General features: G+C 43.8%; 1 protein-coding gene across 4 annotated transcripts; it reads left to right on the top strand.

Annotated features, from left to right (window-relative positions):
- Window positions 1–7691: 7691 nt before the first annotated feature.
- LOC118395822 (unconventional prefoldin RPB5 interactor 1-like) lies at window positions 7692–19169 on the top strand. 4 transcript variants are annotated; one of them, XM_035789787.2, is made up of 11 exons: window positions 7692–8073; window positions 9171–9205; window positions 9490–9568; window positions 15048–15183; window positions 15403–15445; window positions 16252–16343; window positions 16488–16747; window positions 16903–17167; window positions 17265–17416; window positions 17635–17875; window positions 18241–19169. In XM_035789787.2, exons 3-11 carry the CDS (start codon window positions 9510–9512, stop codon window positions 18421–18423), a joined length of 1431 nt encoding a protein of 476 aa, XP_035645680.1. In that variant the 5' UTR covers window positions 7692–8073; window positions 9171–9205; window positions 9490–9509; the 3' UTR covers window positions 18424–19169. The 4 variants fall into 4 exon arrangements, with proteins under 4 accessions (XP_035645680.1, XP_035645678.1, XP_052321970.1 ...); XM_035789785.2 differs by lacking the exon at window positions 15403–15445; XM_052466010.1 differs by lacking the exon at window positions 15403–15445 and having other exon boundaries at window positions 7692–8946.
- The last annotated feature ends 1042 nt before the right edge of the window (window positions 19170–20211 follow it).

The following is a 20211-nucleotide window of genomic DNA, read 5'->3' as shown; positions in this document are numbered from 1 at the left end:
TCAGACAAGATAGAACTGCCAAAGGGGGCGGTGTTGCAATCTACTGCAAAGATAGTAGGACAGAACTCTGCAGGCTATCCAGGTCTGCACCCAAACAATTTGAACTTCTACTTTTAAAAATCCACCTCTCTAAAAACAAGTCTCTCACCGTTGCCGCCTGCTATAGACCACCCTCTGCCCCCAGCTGTGCTCTGGACACCATATGTGAACTGATTGCCCCCCATCTATCTTCAGAGCTCGTGCTGCTAGGCGACCTAAACTGGAACATGCTTAACACCCCAGCCATCCTACAATCTAAACTTGATGCCCTCAATCTCACACAAATTATCAATGAACCTACCAGGTACCTCCCCAAAGCCTTAAACACTGGCACCCTCATAGATATCATCCTAACCAACTTCCCCTCTAAATACACCTCTGCTGTCTTCAACTAAGATCTCAGCGATCACTGCCTCATTGCCTGCATCCGTAATGGGTCAGCGGTCAAACAACCTCCACTCATCACTGTAAAACGCTCCCTGAAACACTTCAGCGAGCAGGCCGGGGTATCCTGGAAGGATATTGATCTCATCCCATCAGTAGAGGATGCCTGGATATTTTTTTAAATGCCTTCCTAACCATCTTAAATAAACATGCCCCATTCAAGAAATTTAGAACCAGGAACAGATATAGCCCTTGGTTCTCCCCAGACCTGACTGCCCTTAACCAACATAAAAACATCCTATGGCGTTCTGCATTAGCATCGAACAGCCCCCGTGATATGCAGCTGTTCAGGGAAGCTAGAAACCATTATACACAGGCAGTTAGAAAAGCCAAGGCCAGCTTTTTCAAGCAGAAATTTGCTTCCTGCAACACTAACTCAAAAAAGTTCTGGGACACTGTAAAGTCCATGGAGAATAAGAACACCTCCTCCCAGCTGTCCACTGCACTGAAGATAGGAAACACTGTCACCACTGATAAATCCACCATAATTGAGAATTTCAATAAGTATTTTTCTACGGCTGGCCATGCTTTCCACCTGGCTACTCCTACCCCGGTCAACAGCACTGCACCCCCAACAGCAACTCGCCCAAGTCTTCCCCATTTCTCCTTCTCCCAAATCCGTTCAGCTGATGTTCTGAAAGAGCTGCAAAATCTGGACCCCTACAAATCAGCCGGGCTAGACAATCTGGACCCTTTCTTTCTAAAATTATCTGCCGAAATTGTTGCCACCCCTATTACTAGCCTGTTCAATCTCTCTTTCGTGTCGTCTGAGATTCCCAAAGATTGGAAAGCAGCTGCGGTCATTCCCCTCTTCAAAGGGGGGGACACTCTTGACCCAAACTGCTACAGACCTATATCTATCCTACCATGCCTTTCTAAGGTCTTCGAAAGCCAAGTCAACAAACAGATTACCGACCATTTCGAATCTCACCATACCTTCTCTGCTACGCAATCTGGTTTCAGAGCTGGTCATGGGTGCACCTCAGCCACGCTCAAGGTCCTAAATTATATCTTAACCGCCATCGATAAGAAACATTACTGTGCAGCCGTATTCATTTATCTGGCCACGGCTTTCGACTCTGTCAATCACCACATCCTCATCGGCAGACTCGACAGCCTTGTTTTTTTTATTTTATCTTTATTTAACCAGGCAAGTCAGTTAAGAACATATTCTTATTTTCAATGATGGCCTGGGAACAGTGGGTTAACTGCCTGTTCAGGGGCAGAACGACAGATTTGTACCTTGTCAGCTCGGGGGTTTGAACTCGCAACCTTCCGGTTACTAGTCCAACGATTGCCTCGCCTGGTTCACCAACTACTTCTCTGATAGAGTTCAGTGTGTCAAATCGGAGGGTCTGCTGTCCGGACCTCTGGCAGTCTCTATGGGGGTGCCACAGGGTTCAATTCTTGGACCGACTCTCTTCTCTGTATACATCAATGAGGTCGCTCTTGCTGCTGGTGACTCTCTGATCCACCTCTACGCAGACGACACCATTCTGTATACTTCTGGCCCTTCTTTGGACACTGTGTTAACAACCCTCCAGGCAAGCTTCAATGCCATACAACTCTCCTTCCGTGGCCTCCAATTGCTCTTAAATACAAGTAAAACTAAATGCATGCTCTTCAACCGATCGCTACCTGCACCTACCTGCCTGTCCAACATCACTACTCTGGACGGCTCTGACTTAGAATACGTGGACAACTACAAATACTTAGGTGTCTGGTTAGACTGTAAACTCTTCTTGGTCCTTCTGTCCTTCTGTGGCTCAGTTGGTAGAGCATGGCGCTTGTAACGCCAGGGTAGTGGGTTCGATTCCCGGGACCACCCATACGTAGAATGTATGCACACATGACTGTAAGTCGCTTTGGATAAAAGCGTCAGCTAAATGGCATATATTATATTATATATTATTCTTCCAGACCCATATCAAACATCTCCATTCCAAAGTTAAATCTAGAATTGGCTTCCTATTTCGCAACAAAGCATCCTTCACTCATGCTGCCAAACATACCCTTGTAAAACTGACCATCCTACCATTCCTCGACTTTGGCGATGTCATTTACAAAATAGCCTCCAATACCCTACTCAACAAATTGGATGCAGTCTATCACAGTGCAATCCGTTTTGTCCCCAAAGCCCCATATACTACCCACCATTGCGACCTGTACGCTCTCGTTGGCTGGCCCTCGCTTCATACTCGTCGCCAAACCCACTGGCTCCATGTCATCTACAAGACCCTGGTAAGTAAAGTCCCCCCTTATCTCAGCTCGCTGGTCACCATAGCATCTCCCACCTGTAGCACACGCTCCAGCAGGTATATCTCTCTAGTCACCCCCAAAACCAATTCTTTCTTTGGCCGCCTCTCCTTCCAGTTCTCTGCTGCCAATGACTGGAACGAACTACAAAAATCTCTGAAACTGGAAACACTTATCTCCCTCACTAGCTTTAAGCACCAACTGTCAGAGCAGTTTACAGATTACTGCACCTGTACATAGCCCACCTATAATTTAGCCCAAACAACTACCTCTTTCCCAACTGTATTTAATTAATTCATTAATTTTGCTCCTTTTTGCACCCCATTATTTTTATTTCTACTTTGCACATTCTTCCATTGCAAAACTACCATTCCAGTGTTTTACTTGCTATATTGTATTTACTTTGCCACCATGACCTTTTTTGCCTTTACCCCCCTTCTCACCTCATTTGCTCACATTTACATTTACATTTAAGTCATTTAGCAGACGCTCTTATCCAGAGCGACTTACAGATTGGTGCATAAACCTTATGACATCCAGTGGAACAGCCACTTTACAATAGTGCATCTAAATCTTTTAGGGGGGGGGGGGTGAGAAGGATTACTTACCCTATCCTAGGTATTCCTTGAAGAGGTGGGGTTTCAGGTGTCTCCGGAAGGTGGTGATTGACTCCGCTGTCCTGGCGTCGTGAGGGAGTTTGTTCCACCATTGGGGGCCAGAGCAGCGAACAGTTTTGACTGGGCTGAGCGGGAACTGTACTTCCTCAGTGGTAGGGAGGCGAGCAGGCCAGAGGTGGATGAACGCAGTGCCCTTGTTTGGGTGTAGGGCCTGATCAGAGCCTGGAGGTACTGAGGTGCCGTTCCCCTCACAGCTCCGTAGGCAAGCACCATGGTCTTGTAGCGGATGCGAGCTTCAACTGGAAGCCAGTGGAGAGAGCGGAGGAGCGGGGTGACGTGAGAGAACTTGGGAAGGTTGAACACCAGACGGGCTGCGGCATTCTGGATGAGTTGTAGGGGTTTAATGGCACAGGCAGGGAGCCCAGCCAACAGCGAGTTGCAGTAATCAAGACGGGAGATGACAAGTGCCTGGGTTAGGACCTGCGCCGCTTCCTGTGTGAGGCAGGGTCGTACTCTGCGGATGTTGTAGAGCATGAACCTACAGGAACGGGACACCGCCTTGATGTTAGTTGAGAACGACAGGGTGTTGTCCAGGATCACGCCAAGGTTCTTAGCGCTCTGGGAGGAGGACACAATGGAGTTGTCAACCGTGATGGCGAGATCATGGAACGGGCAGTCCTTCCCCGGGAGGAAGAGGAGCTCCGTCTTGCTGAGGTTCAGCTTGAGGTGGTGATCCGTCATCCACACTGATATGTCTGCCAGACATGCAGAGATGCGATTCGCCACCTGGTCATCAGAAGGGGGAAAGGAGAAGATTAATTGTGCGTCGTCTGCATAGCAATGATAGGAGAGACCATGTGAGGTTATGACAGAGCCAAGTGACTTGGTGTATAGCGAGAATAAGAGAGGGCCTAGAACAGAGCCCTGGGGGACACCAGTGGTGAGAGCGCGTGGTGAGGAGACAGATTCTCGCCACGCCACCTGGTAGGAGCGACCTGTCAGGTAGGACGCAATCCAAGCGTGGGCCGCGCCGGAGATGCCCAACTCGGAGAGGGTGGAGAGGAGGATCTGATGGTTCACAGTATCGAAGGCAGCCGATAGGTCTAGAAGGATGAGAGCAGAGGAGAGAGAGTTAGCTTTAGCAGTGCGGAGCGCCTCCGTGATACAGAGAAGAGCAGTCTCAGTTGAATGACTAGTCTTGAAACCTGACTGATTTGGATCAAGAAGGTCATTCTGAGAGAGATAGCGGTAGAGCTGGCCAAGGACGGCACGTTCAAGAGTTTTGGAGAGAAAAGAGAGAAGGGATACTGGTCTGTAGTTGTTGACATCGGAGGGATCGAGTGTAGGTTTTTTCAGAAGGGGTGCAACTCTCGCTCTCTTGAAGACGGGAGGGACGTAGCCAGCGGTCAGGGATGAGTTGATGAGCGAGGTCAGGTAAGCGAGAAGGTCTCCGGAAATGGTCTGGAGAAGAGAGGAGGGGATAGGGTCAAGCGGGCAGGTTGTTGGGCGGCCGGCCGTCACAAGACGCGAGATTTCATCTGGAGAGAGAGGGGAGAAAGAGGTCAGAGCATAGGGTAGGGCAGTGTGAGCAGAACCAGCGGTGTCGTTTGACTTAGCAAACGAGGATCGGATGTCGTCGACCTTCTTTTCAAAATGGTTGACGAAGTCATCTGCAGAGAGGGAGGAGGGGGGGGGGGGGGGGATTCAGGAGGGAGGAGAAGGTGGCAAAGAGCTTCCTAGGGTTAGAGGCAGATGCTTGGAATTTAGAATGGTAGAAAGTGGCTTTAGCAGCAGAGACAGAGGAGGAAAATGTAGAGAGGAGGGAGTGAAAGGATGCCAGGTCCGCAGGGAGGCGAGTTTTCCTCCATTTCCGCTCGGCTTTGTATATAGACTTGTTTATACTGTATTATTGACTGTATGTTTGTTTTACTCCATGTGTAACTCTGTGTCGTTGTATCTGTCGAACTGCTTTGCTTTATCTTGGCCAGGTCGCAATTGTAAATGAGAACTTGTTCTCAACTTGCCTACCTGGTTAAATAAAGGTGAAATAAAAAAAATTTAAAAATCTGGACAAGAGGAATACCTATGTGAGAATGCTGTTTATCGACTACAGCTCAGCATTTAACACCATAGTACCTTCCAAACTCATCATCAAGCTCGAGACCCTGGGTCTCGACCCCGCCCTGTGCAACTGGGTACTGGACTTCCTGGCGGGCCTCCACCAGGTGGTAAGGGTAGGTATCAACATCTCCACCCCGCTGATCCTCAACACTGGGGCCCCACAAGGGTGCATTCTGAGCCCTTCCCTGTTCTCCCTGTTCACCCATGACTGCGTGGCTATGCACGCCTCCAACTCAATCATCACGTTTGCAGACGACACGACAGTTGTAGGCTTGATTACCAACAACGACGAGACGGCCTACAGGGACGAGGTGAGGGCCCTCAGAGTGTGGTGTCAAGAAAATAACTTCACACTCAACATCAACAAAACAAAGGAGTTGAGAGTAGACTTCAGGAAACAGCAGAGGAAGGTGGAAAGTTTAAAGTTCCTCTGTGTCCGACAAACTGAAATGTTCCGCCCACACAGACAGTGTGGTGAAGAAAGCGCAGCAGCGCCTCTTCAACCTCAGGAGGCTGAATAAATTTGGCTTGTCACCTAAAACCCTCAAACTTTTACAGATGCACAGTTGAGAGCATCCTGTCAGCCTGGTACAGCAACTGCACCCTCCTCAACCGAAAGGCTCTCCAGAGGGGTGGTGCGATCTGCACAACGCATCACCGGGGGCAAACTACCTGCCCTCCGGGACACATACAGCACCCGATGTCAAAGCTGGGACCGAAGAAGCTGTTTTACAGTCTCATCTCAAGGCCATCAGACTGTTAAACAGCCATCACTAACAGAGAGGCTGCTGCCTACATACAGACTCGAAACATTGGCCACTGTAATAAATGGATCACTAGTCACTTTAAATAATTCCACTTTAATAATGTTTACATATCTTACATGTATATACTGTATTTTATACTATCTATTGCATCTTGCCTATGCCGCACGGCCATCGCTCATCCATATATTTATTTGTACATATTCTTACTCCATCCCTTTTAGATTTGTGTGTATTAGGTAGACTACTGGTTAGATATTACTGAACTGTCGGAACTAGAAGCACAAGCATTTGGCTACACTCACATTAACATCTGCTAACCATGTATGTGACCAATAAAATTTGTTTTGAGTGTAATGTTTACTGTTTAAATGTTTTGTTTATTTCACTTTTGTTTATCTATTTCACTTGCTTTGGCAATGTAAACATGTTTCCCATGCCAATAAAGATCCTTAAATTGAAATGATATTTGTACAACTGAATGCATTCAACTGAAATGTGTCTTCTGGATTTAACCCAACCCCTCTGAATCAGAGAGGTGCAGGGGGCTGCATTAATCGACATCCACGTCATGGCGGTTAACTGCCTTGCTCAAGGGCAGAACGACTTTGTCAGCTTGGGGATTTGATCCAGCAATATTTTGGTTACTTGCGCAATGCTCCTACCCGCCAGGTTACATGCCACCCAGATGGGGTGTGGCTTGATGCGGACATTACTGTTTAAAGGACAGCGGTACATTTTGAACCTGATCCCACAAACTTTTTAAACAGGTTGTTTAGAACAGTACCATTTCCGTTTAATTGAATGCGTATTGCTTGTTTTCGTACGTAGCCCTGAGCTTGTGACCTTTTCCTGAGATTTTGCCATTTGAACTTACAGTATATTTAGCAAAAGAGACAGATAACTGATTTTCCCAACTATAATGCTGTCCTCTATCTGGCAAATTATTATATATTGGTGCAACATAAGTAGAAGATTCGATCTAGCACAATTCACAATAATGTTTAAAAAAAACATAATTACAGTAATTTTACAACCTCAATCTATCATACTAATTGGATTGATGGAATAAAGTTTTAACCAATGCTCTGCAACTACAGTGAATTTACAACTATTTTATATAATTTGCAAAGTATGTAAATGTATCCACTCGCTACTGTAAATCGCTCTGTATTAAGAGCGTTTGCTAAATGACAAAAATGAAAGTGCAAATATAAACTAACGCTCTGGGTTTAAAATATTATGGCAGTTAATGAGGAGGGGGGGATTGGAACCAATCACACAATATATACAGTCAATTTACCTCACGGAATGTGGAAAGAGACCGTTTGTAATATGTTTAATCTAAAAATATTGCGAGAAAGGGAAATAAATGCTCTCTGTCTGTAGCCTATTGTTTACAATATGTAATCATTTTTCATGCATTTGCAACATTGTTGTGCTTGAGCATTTTACCCAGAGTACACCGGGAAACGGGCAGAGGAACATGGCGCTGGGTCGATGAGGAGGACGCTGAACAATTGAGGATTATATTCCGTGGATATTTCGGAGATCATGCTGAAATCCTAAAATGAGAATGTGAAATGGTTTCACTTCCGAAATCTTGGATATCTACCACTGCCCCTTTGATGAATAATAGGAAAACGCCTCTCAGGAATACCTGCAATTGCATTCATAAACATTTTTTTAGGACTTACAACCCCTGAGCATTGTTTTGTATTCACAAACGTCACATTTTCATCTAAATATTACATGGGAAAATGGCTGAGAGAAATAAAATGATTATAGAGGTCCCACAAGGAGTTGATAGACTTCGAGTGGAGCATAAAAAGGTAAAACAATGAATTAGCTTGCTACTGTAGCTAACGTTACCTGGCTAGCGTGAGCTGTGCGTGTTGATCATTCACGCGGTCGACAACAGAATTTTGCAAATCGTTTTGCATTTTCGTGAGATGAGACCTAACATGCATTCTCTTTCAGTAGGTTGCATATTCATTTATGCGCGCGTGGCCTCTTCGACAGATAATTTAACGTGGACATTTTCTAAACCTTTTTTTTTTTCTAGAAGCTTCCTTGAAGTAGCGGTCACATGTTGCTTGCTGTTTATTTCAGCGTGGATCCTGGACAAGCCATGTTGTGTACAACCATCGAGTATGCATAATCAAGTTTGTCAATTTCTCTGATATTGACCCATGTTTATCTATTTCAGCAAGTACAAAGCATGGAAAGTAAACAAATTAACCATACACGTAACAATACACAAGCATTTCCTTGTGCGGCCGGCCTACTGCCCATTAAAAATTAACCTAGATTCAACATCCATAACTAACTACTTTAATCTTATCTAAATGTAAAGCGAATATCAATCCAAAGTGTAGGGCATTGATGACTGATGATGTTTAATAAAAGGCATTTACTGGCAATGCAAATGCAGTACAGGACAACAGTGAAGAAAGAGCCAGCTAGCTAGCTACTGTTAGTCAGTTGGCAAAGTCATGTTGTTGTTGTGTTACATTCGAATTGGAGTCATGCAGTATGCAATGGAGGGCGCAACTTTATGCCTTTCAAATAGAAACATGGGCCTAATGTGTTGGGACATGCTTATACCCAAAGTGTAGTACTGTAGTAGGCTACTTCCTGGTATGACATTCATTGCAAAGTATGCAGATGCCCCTTCCTGCCCCCAGGTTGGTGCTCCTGTGTATGTAAGTATATACTGGGTGGTTCAGAAAAGCTTTTGATCCTTTTACATTTCAATACAATTCATCTTTGACAGCTGTTTAACCAAAATACTCTAAACTTCCTGATAATTTGCTTCTGTGTTGTTTTCCCCCAGTGAGTAAGTGTAAACAACTACAATGACAGTTTTTTTTATAGAGAATAGAAATGCAAAGTTTGACCTAAATAATTGTCACTCTGTTAACACCAGGTGGTGCAAGGCTGCGAAGGTCAGATCCAGCACTGGTGAGTTTGTGTCGCGATTCCATGTAGTGACTATGGCATTGGAGTCAGCCACTACCACTCATACACACAGCATCTTGTGAGTTATGGTGCTACTGTGCTTCTAGATAACATTACTAGTTCCAACACGAGTCACTCACTACATCCTTGATAGTACATAGATAGATAGGCTAAACACGAGATCTATGTGTCCTTTCAGGCATAACCTGTAGATCAGGAAGGGCATGTGTAATGTTTTGTGTGTGTGCCATTTTTTAACTGAAATTTTAAAAACTTTGGACTTTCAGGGCGAAGGTAAAGGGTGACTATGAAACCCTCGAGGATCGACTCAAAACTCTTCCAGATCAGGTGTACTATGACATCATGGTACGTTCCATCTTTCTCTTATCAAATCAAAGTTTATTGGTTGCGCACACAGATTTGCAGATGTTATCGCAGGTGCAACAAAATGCAATAACAATAGACAAACCCCCCACACAATAAAATCAATTATTAAGAAATGTCAGAACGAGCAATATCAATAAAAGAGTCGAGTCCAGAGCATATATATAATATATATACAGTATTCAGACCCCTTCACTTTTACCACATTTTCTTACATTACAGCCTTATTCCAAAATGTATTAAATACATTTTTTCCATCGGTCTACATACAATATTACATCATGACAAAGCAACCTTTGTGATGAGATTTTAAATTGAGCTCAAGTGCATCTGGTTTCCATTGATCATCCTTGAGATGTTTCTCCCACTTGATTGGAGTCCACCTGAGGTAAATTAATTGGACATGATTTGGAAAGGCACACACCTTTCTATATAAGGTCCCACATTTGGCAGTGCATGTCAGAGCAAAAACCAAGCCATGAGGTCAAAGCAATTGTCCATAGAGTGCAGAGACAGGATTGTGTCTAGGCACAGATCTGGGAAAGGGTACCAAAAAATCTCTGCAACATTGAAGGTCTCCAAGAATACAGTGGCCCCCATCATTCTTCAATGGAACCACCAAGACTCTTCCTAGAGCTGTCCGCCTAGCCAAACTGATCAAGCAGGGGGGAAGGGCCTTGATCAGGGAGGTGACCAAGAACCTGATGGTCACTCTGACAGAGCTCTGGAGTTCCTCTGGAGAAAGGAGAACCTTCCAGAAGGGCAACTATCTCTGTAGCACTCCACCAATCAGGCCTTTATGGTAGAGTGGCCAGACGACGCCACTCCTCAGTAAAAGGCACATGGCAGCCCGCTTGGAGTTTGCCAAAAGGCATCTAATGACTCTCAGACCATGAAAAACAAGATTCTCTGGTCCTGATGAAACCAAGTTTGAACTCTTTGAGTCACATCTGGAGGAAACTTGGCACCATTTCTACGGTGAAGCATGGTGGTGGCAGCGTCATGCTGTGGGAGGTGTTTTTCAGCGGCAGGGACTGGGAGACTAGTCAGGATAAAGGGAAAGATGAGCAGAGCAAATTAAAGAGAGATCCTTGATGAAAACAAGCTCCATAGCCCTCAGGACCTCAGACTGGGGCGACGGTTCACCTTCCAACATGACAATGACCCGAAGTACACAGCCATGACAATGCAGGAGTGGCTTCAGGACAAGTCTCAATGTCCTTGAGTGACCTAGCCAGACTTGAACCCGATCGAACATCTCAGGAGAGACCTGAAAATAGCTGTGCAGCCATGCTCCCCATCCAACCTGACAGAGCGTGAGAGGATCACCAGAGAAGAATGGGATGAAATTCCCAAATACAGGTGTGCTTGTACCGTCATACCCAAGAAGACTCAAGGCTGTAATTGCTGCCAAAGGTGCTTCAACGGAGTACTGAGTAAAGGGTCTGAATACTTTTGTAAATGTAATATTTATGTTTTTAATACATTTGCTAAAATTTATTAACCTGTTTTTGCTTTGTCATTATGGTGTAATGTGTGTAGATTGAGGGGGGGGAATTTAAAAACAATGTTGTCAAAGTCAAGGGGTCTGAATACTTTCTGAAGGCACTGTGTGTATATCTAATGTATGGACAGCATATGATTAGAAAAATGTGTGTATGGCAGTAGTTGTACAGGATGAGCCATGACTAGAATACTTTTTATGTCCTAACCGTAGCAGGTAGCCTAGCTAACTAGGTGAAAAATCTGTCTGTTCCCTTGAGCAAGGCGCCTAATTGCTTCAGGGTTGCCATTGATAATAGCTGAGGGTTTCTTAGCTATTATCAACAGCGACAAATACATTAACAATTCAAACTTGTACATGTGTGAAATAGGATAAATGTAAGCACCCATATACAAAGTGGATAAAACAAACATTTTTTTCAGCAGTATGAAATTATACTGGAAACTTTCTGAGTAAATGTAAGAAATAATTCAAAAATGTGAAATGCAAATTTGGCTAGAAAACAGGGTGACCGTGTCTGTCGGCGCCATCTTGTCCAGTCAAATGCAGTAAATGCACTGGGGAGTGAGTTTCCATAGCAGGGTATTATTTCCAGTTTATTGTGAGGTGTGTCGAGTGAATTCGCAAACCATTGTCCCCTCTTGATCTGGAGCGAAAACACAGCAGTTAATACAGCGAGATGGGTGGTTTTGAGATGTTTACACATGGTGTGTTGTAGGGAAGGCCTTATCTTTCACTATCAGTTTCTATTCTCCTTTTCTTTCAGCTATTCAGCTTCACTTTTAGTTTGTACAAAAGTATGTAGAACCATGTTTAAATTGCCCTAATATACAGTGCCAGTCAAAAGTTTGGACACACCTACTCATTACTCATTCTCGGTGCTAGAGGCATCACTACAGAACCTGGTTCGATTCCAGGCTGTTTCACAACCGGCCGTGATTGGGAGTCCCATAGGGCGGCGCGCAATTGGCCCAGCGTCATCCGGGTTAGGGTTTGGCCGGAGTAGGCTGTCATTATGAATAATATTTGTTCTTAACTGATGTGCCTAGTTAAACATTTTATAAATAAAATGCCATATGGAATCACGTAGTAACAAAAAAATTGTTAAATCAAAATAGATTTTAGATTCTTCAAAGTAGCCACCCTTTGCCTTGATGACAGCTTTTCACATTCTTGCCATTCTCTCAACCAGCTTCATGACGTAGTCACCTGGAATGCATTTTAATTACATTGTAAAAAACAATCTTTAGGACCCCTTTCTCAATACTTAGGTCACTTTTTCAAAACTCTTCACACAGTTCTCCTAACCAACTTTCAGCTTGGCACAGCAGTTAATTTCACATCCAAAATTTACTAAAACTACCAAAACACTCCATACATGTCTCAGATTAACTCATTATTCCATAACACTCACAAAGTTTGTCAACCAACAAGAACACTTTGTCACACGAAAAACAATGACCTAAAAACACTAACAACAGGTAGCATTACCAAAAAAGAATGACACCTATCTACTGTTTAGAATTCACTCCAGTATATGTTACAGGAATGAATCAGACATGATGCAATATGCTTCAATATGTTTTATGTAGTTTTTTGGCATTGAATGATTCCAAAATACAAGAATTTGTTTATACACCATCTACAGATACAGTATAAATGCTAGTCCACAGGTTCTCCTCCACATCACATCTTATGTCATCTTGGGCAATACACCTAGGAAAGAATATTTTGGCATGCCTGGTCCATCCCTGGCAGTCTTCTGCAGATATGTCTAGGCATCCACCATTCATTGCGTCCAGGAGGGACATTTGATCATGTGGATGGTGGTCATAAACCTTCCACCTCCATGAGGAAAATAATTCCTCTATGGGGTTGAGGAATGGAGAGTAAGGTGAGAGGAAAAGGGACACCATCCTGGGATGAGCTGCAAACCACTCTGACTGCACATGAGTGGTGAGATGCCACATTGTCCCATACAATTACAAACGTTGGCCGATTTTGCCTCACTGCAACACTTTTCTCACCTGGCACAACCCTTCCATAGATGTCATCCAGGAATGAAAGGAGACGCTCGGTGTTGTATGGCCCAATTAGCAGTTTGTGTAACAACAATCCATCAGAGGATAATACTGCACACATTGTGATATTGGCACCCCTCTGGCCCGGGACATCCACTGTGGCTCTTTTCCCAATCACATTCCTTCCTCGCTTCCGTGTTTTAGCCAAGTTGAAACCAGCCTCATCCACAAAGATGAATATGTGGGCTGTTTGCCTGGCTTCAATCTCCATGACTCTCTCAAATAAATCCACAAGGTAACATAAGAGTTAGGCTATTACGGTAGTTTACATTATACCTAAAAACATGCCATTGTGTTCCTCTGCCCTGTTTGGTTTTTCAAAACCAGTTCTGTATTTTATAGTCATCTTACCTGGACATATTGGTTCCTGAGTTGCTTGACTCTTTCAGAGTTCCTCTCAAAGGGGACAGTGTACAACTTCTTCATCCCGAATTTATGTTGTTTCAGGACTCTAGAAATAGTTGTTATGCTTACATTGTGAATATTTCCAAATGTAATGTTGTCTGCCAACACTCTGTCCCGAATCTCTGAGTTTTATGCCATTGTTTCTGATGACCATATCAACGATTACAGTTTCCTGCACAGCAGGAATGCGTATTAGCCAATCAGTTGTGTTGTGACAAGGTAGGGGTGGTATACAGAAGATAGCATATTCGGTAAAAGACCAAGTCCATAGTATGGCAAGAACAACGGTATGGAAGGTATGGGGGTGCTTTGCTGGAGACACTGTCTGTGATTTATTTATAATTCAAGGAACACTTAACCAGCATGGCTACCACAGCATTCTGCAGGGATACGCCACCCCATCTGGTTTGCGCTTAGTGGGACTATCATTTGTTTTTCAACAGGACAATGACCCAACACAGTTCTAGGCTGTGTAAGGGCTATTTTGGAGGAGATTGCTGGGCCAATTGTGCGCCGCCCTATGGGACTCCCAATCACGGCCGGTTGTGATACAGCCTGGAATCAAACCAGGGCCTGTAGTGACGTCTCTAGCACCGAGATGCAGTGCCTTAGGCTGCTGCGCCACTATTTAATAGTTTTGATGTCTTCACTTTTATTCTACAATGTAAAAATAAAGAAAAACCCTTGAATTTAGTAGATTTGTCCAAACGTTTGACTGGTACTGTCGCAAGACCCAGTGGTTGATGCTTATTTATAAACCCTCTTAGGTTTCACTCCTCCCTATCTGAGATATTTACTGCAACCCTCATCCTCCACATACAACACCCGTTCTGCCAGTCACATTCTGCTAAAGGTTCCAGAGCACACACATCCCTGGGCCGCTCGTCTTTTCAGTTCGCTGCAGCTAGCGACTGGAACGACCTGCAACAAACACTCAAACCGGACATTTTTTTTTATCTCAATCTCTTCATTCAAAGACTCAATCATGGACACTTACTGACAGTTGTGGCTGCTTTGCGTGATGTATTGTCGTCTCTACCTTCTTGCCCTTTCTGCTGTTGTCTGTGCCCAATAATGTTTGTACCGTATTTTGTCATGTTACCAAGATGTGTTGCTACCATGTTGTTGTGTTGCTACCATGCTGTGTTGTCATGTGTTGTTGCCATGCTATGTTGTTGTCTTAGGTCTCTCTTTATGTATTGTTGTCTCCTCATGATGTCTGTTTTGTCCTATGTATTATTATTTTTTATTTTTTTATCCCAGCCCCCGTCCCTGCAGGAGGCCTTTTGCCTTTTGGTGGGCCGTCATTGTAAATAAGAATTTCTTCTTAACTGACTTGCCTAGTTAAATAAAGGTTAAATAAAGTACTGTATATACAACAAAAATTCAATAAAAACGATTGAAAGTCAAGTTGAAACATGAACTCAACTTGAATAATGCAAGTTGATCTCCTTCTCCTCTGCTGTAACAGGTGCCATTTGGCCCTCTGGCCTTCATGCCTGGGGAGCTGGTCCATACCAATGAGATCACCGTGCTGCTGGGGGACAACTGGTTTGCAAAGTGCTCTGCCAAGCAGGCCCAGAAGCTCGTGGAGCACAGGAAGAAACGTGCGTTTGTTTTGGAAGCCATTTAGAATTTTCTCAGATACCATGGCACCATACCCAACTCTGACACCCACATAACTAATATTATTTTAAAGACGAGAGAATTCCTCAATTGTATGCCTATATATTGTTTCGCAATGTATGCTACTGAAAATTCTTATTGAGAAAGATTGAGGTCATGTTTTGAATGTCTTCTCAACACTACCACGGTTCATCCAGCAGGGGTTGTTGTCATGGACTTGCTGTCAGACAAACCGAAAAAGAGGTGATCACTCAGTTCAAACTAAAAGTTGAATGGCTACTTATTTTGTGAATACTTGGGTTGTTAGAATGTTTGATACAGTTTTTCTGATGGACCATTATGTATCAAATTACAATTGCATTAGCAAATAAGTAATAACACAAAGTAACCTTGGTCATAATTTGCAATACTGCAAGTTAATTTCTATTGAAAATGCAGAATTATGTTCAGATTGCTATTTGTTGGTTACTCATCGATTTTGGCCATCTGCAATTATTTTGTCACAATATGTCCAGACTTAAACCCTCCTGCCAAATAGAGTTTTTTCCCCTTCACTCCCCTTTGGTATTCACTCTGCACCCGAAAAAGCTCTTTAATATATAGCGTCAGATGGGCCTAAATAACAATGTGTGATGATGATGCGGCCATTATTAGACTGGTGTTTACCTGAAGCGTGAATGTGACATAACCTTCCCTGTCCCTGCCCAGGCCGCTTTTACACAACTAAGTGCCATAATGCAAACATGGATCGCTGCGATCTGTCAAACAGCCCCGCTGAGTTGTCAGGCCGTCCGCGTTTGACCTTTCCCCAACGTTTCGAGACTTACGGCTGAAGGCCCGCTGTTGCCATGGCAACGGTGCCCCTGCTGCCATTAGCGAACGGGGGTTTAATTGTTGTGAAGATTTAATGATCCGAAGTAGCACCGAGGGCATGCAATGTTATGAACTGTTTGTCATAATTTTCCTTTTTTTTTACCGTGTTAAGAGTTTAACCCCTTGCTGGCGGATTTTTTTATTCCATCACACAATATTTGTGCTTTGTTTTTTAGATGTAAATAGTGCGCTGGATGACTTGCACAAGACGAGGAAGGACTTTGAAGCCAGATTTGGGTTTACAGAGGATTTAGAAAAACTCTCAGGCGTAAGTGTAATTACAGTGATAATAAAGAGTTTTTAGGATCCTCTTCAGCCAGCTTATCTGATAGACAACTCCCTGTGCAGAAAATCTATTTATATGATCAAATATTTTAAACACACACACTTATACCCTTCTCTGTTTCTTCAGGCTAAAGGGGACTATGTGGACATCAGAGAAGAGGTTGAAAGTATTGAAGAAATGGTCAGCAAAGGAAAGCTGCGTGTGGCTCTTAAGCCCCACTCTAAGCCCAAGATGGAGGCTGTTGTGAAGATAGAGGAGGAGGAGGACGAAGAGGGCAGTGGAGAGGGAGATGGAGGGAGCAGGAGAAGAGTGCTGTCCGAGGAGGAGCTATGGGCCAGACTGGATGAGCTGGAAGCACAGGAGGAGCACGAAGAGGAGCATCACCGGTAGAGTTAAATACACACACACACAAAATGCATAGATGTTCAAATTGAGGAGTAATTCAGCGCCACTCTATCCACCTTCACGCCTGTGTTTCATTACAAAATATAGTGAAGATTAGATTTCTCCCGGCTTGATACTTTGTTTCTATTGTTTTCAGACGGTTTGACAGTGCAGACACCAATGGCAACGATGACACAACATCCTCTGAGGAAGAGAAGGAGGGAGATAGCGGCAGCCATCATCGTGTCAATGGACATGATGAGAGGAGCAAAGGCAGGGCGTTTGTGCCTTACAACGGCAGCCAACTCAACAGTACAGCTCAGTCAACCAGGGAGGGGGAGGAGGAGGAAGATGAAGCAGAGGAGGAGGAAGGCGACTGTTTGCCTACCATCTATTTCTCTCATACGGTGGAACCTAAGAAGGTCAGTGTGTATGAAGCGTATTCATCTCATCGCAGTCAACCATTATGTTATTTGAGCTATGTAAATCAATGTACTTCACCTCCCTCTGTCTCTCCAGGTGAGGATAAACACAGGGAAGAACACCATGTTGAAGTTCAGTGAGCTGAAAGAACAGAAGCAGCAAGCCAAGAGGAAAAAGAAGAACGGCACCAGCAACGGTCACTCTCACCACGGGCTCCACAACATCACTACGCCCACAGACCTCTACAGGTACACACAGGCTACACATCAATCGTTAAACGTTTGGTTGGTATGAACTTTTGGCAACATTTTGGATCAAATGTAAAAATGGCATATGGAATGGTGTTTACTCTGAATGTTTCCAGATTTCTTTATTCTGATTTGGTATGGTGTCTGTCTATTAACAAGTTCTGTGATCTGATTGGGTATAATGGCTGACTGGGTGTATGTTTGTGGCCTTTTGTCAGGTTGTTTGTGGATGTGAAGAACGGCGAGCCCATCCCCAGGAAGTCAATCCTGAAGTCCCGGAGCAGAGAGAGCAGTGTGTGTAGTGACACCAGCGAGAGCAGCGCTGCCGACTTCGAGGAGCGGCGGACGTTTGGACGCACTCTGAGCCATGACGAGAACACATACAGCGACACCAGTGACGGCATCACGGAGGAGGACAGCCCCACCGGGGTCCTCCTACATCCCACCAGCAGCTTTCAGGTAAACTCAGCTGGTCCTGATTCAATACTCCATCAATATTCTAATACTGTAAAAATCTTCAATTCAGTGCCAACAACTTTATTTGTCCCTTTAGGGAAATTCTTATTACAGCAACAGCCGTGCTTCAGACACATACAACAAACCGGCACAGATACAATAAATAGACAAGAAACATGAGAGATAATGATTTAAATAAATGTACAGTGCAATAAATACGATCATCGGTATAAAACGTGCAAGAGACAGGGGTGATTAGTTCACAATTTCTTTGAACTTAAATAAATGCTTAGAGCAGGAGTGGTCTATGTCCTGCCAAGTTTACAGCATCACATTAACCACCATCTTATTCTTTCTCATTGATCCAGGCCTTTTCAGGCAAGGTGGTTGAGAAGGAGCCCATTCCCTTGTCGATCCCCCAATTCACCATTGCTCTGCCAGCGCTGCCCACCATCCCAGAGAGGAAACTGGAGGAGGTGGCCCCCGAGGTCCCCCAAGAGGCCCCAAAGAGGGTGTCCAAGTTCAAAACTGCCCGGCTGAAGCAGAAGTGACCCAGAAGAGTCTCCAGGGTCCACACTACGGGCTCCTTTTTTTAACATTGATTTTCTATGCCAACACTTTTTTGAGTTGGACAGACTGTGAACCCACCCTATGATCTGCCATCCCTCTTATTTTTTTGGCATCACTCTTCAAGCCTCTCTTCTTCTCTTTCATAATGCTTTTCCTGTTAGTACACATTGCAATATAAACAATTTGCCTAACTTTGTTTCTCAACAAAGCATAACTTTGTTGAGAAAGCAACCCAACACACTCACTCTTAACCATTTACCTGCCTTGTATAATGGAACATCAAGCTTTTTAGCAAATAGCCCCATTATTTATGAATTAGTACTTCACCGCAATATGTTTTTAAGTAAAGAGGTCATTTATTTCGAGCCCTCATCCTCCAACATTATGGCCCTACATTAGTCAACACTGCCTAGGTGCGCATTTTATGGTGGTTGATCTTGTGTCAGTGTCTTGACTATACTCTGACAAAGCCAGTAGTTTACAACTCTATTCATTGTTTGATCCATGATTTTGCCTGCTATGCTAAGATGACATACTCTGCATCATTCAATTTATTTTTGCCTTTTCCTTTCTTAATTATTCTACGACAGGGTCAGATGTCAACTTCCCTTTATTTCCTCAAATCCCCTTGTACCTGCCTATTGAATGTATGTCCACCTGACCAGCTTTATGTCAAAAATAAATATTGTTGTAAACTGGAATTAAAATAAAAGATTTTTGGACAAAGTCAGGTGTTACTCCCCTTTGGGTAGATTTTCTCAAACCTTATTTTCAATCCTCACTAAGAACAAGACAGACCAACAGAAAAGTTGTACGTACGCAGTAGAAAACCTGCTGAGTGTCAACTATTCAACATGCACAATTGTCGGGAAATAACCAAGATGACAGCTGATGTTCTATGGTCAGATGTGATAGGATGGCCATCCACTGCTGATGTACGTGTTGGTCTGTCCTGTCCATGACACAGGTATGCCACATGTATTGACAATGTTGAACCACAATGACCAGCAATAGATCATCTCTCCTATGTAAAATGACTTGCCAACTCTATTTTTGTACCACCTTTTCATATGGCTGCTGTGTCGACTGGGAATTCTGCATCTGTGAGCTCCATCCTTCCAGATTCGCTGTAATTAAAGTTGCAACTTGTGAGTTTGAAAAGCTATCACTAGCTGCTCGCTAAGTAGCGAGAGTGCAGGGTTCGATAAGCAGCTTTTAAACTGGTCCTTAGTTGATTCCCCCTCGTCAGGATTAGGGCTGCAATAGGAAAAATCTATCCAGGTAGCATGAGACAGATTAGCTAATGCTTAACATGGTTGAGCGCTGGCTAGACACAGATCATTGGACTTAAAAAGCTTTGAAGGTATATGTTGGAACATGTACTTAACATTTCAAAGAGATCTAGAGGAACACGTTAATAATTGAAAACAACAGAGAGATCTACACTGCAGGGTTTAAAGAGGATTTAAGAGTTAGGTCATTTAGGATCTCCTTGCAGAGACGAGCAGGTATTGTTGACCAGACAGATGCTCAGAGAAGAGGCTCTTGCTCCCAGCTACAAATGTCATGGGGCATTAAACTGTTCCTTGCTGTACACCTGGGCCGGTTTCATGGACCGAGATAAAGCCTACTCCTGTACTTAAAACTATGTTCTATAGAGAATTGCTGCTTTTAAATGTAGTTGTGCATAATCTTGGTCTATGAAATATCCCCTGAAGTATTAAATCAACATGTTTCTATACTATAAGTATGCACACACTCACTTGTTC

This window comes from Oncorhynchus keta, chromosome 17 (assembly GCF_023373465.1).
Source record: "Oncorhynchus keta strain PuntledgeMale-10-30-2019 chromosome 17, Oket_V2, whole genome shotgun sequence".
NCBI classification, from domain to species: domain Eukaryota; kingdom Metazoa; phylum Chordata; class Actinopteri; order Salmoniformes; family Salmonidae; genus Oncorhynchus; species Oncorhynchus keta.
The sequence above is the reverse complement of the archived record's forward strand: the minus strand, read 5'-3'. Positions and strand labels throughout refer to the sequence as shown.

Bases quoted from the DNA above. Each gene is read 5' to 3' on its own strand.
- LOC118395822 (XM_035789785.2), top strand. From the start codon at position 8,002: ATGGCTGAGAGAAATAAAATGATTATAGAGGTCCCACAAGGAGTTGAT. The intron at 17,417-17,634 runs GTACACACAGGC...GCCTTTTGTCAG, and splicing joins ACGCCCACAGACCTCTACAG to GTTGTTTGTGGATGTGAAGA. The intron at 17,876-18,240 runs GTAAACTCAGCT...TCATTGATCCAG, and splicing joins ATCCCACCAGCAGCTTTCAG to GCCTTTTCAGGCAAGGTGGT.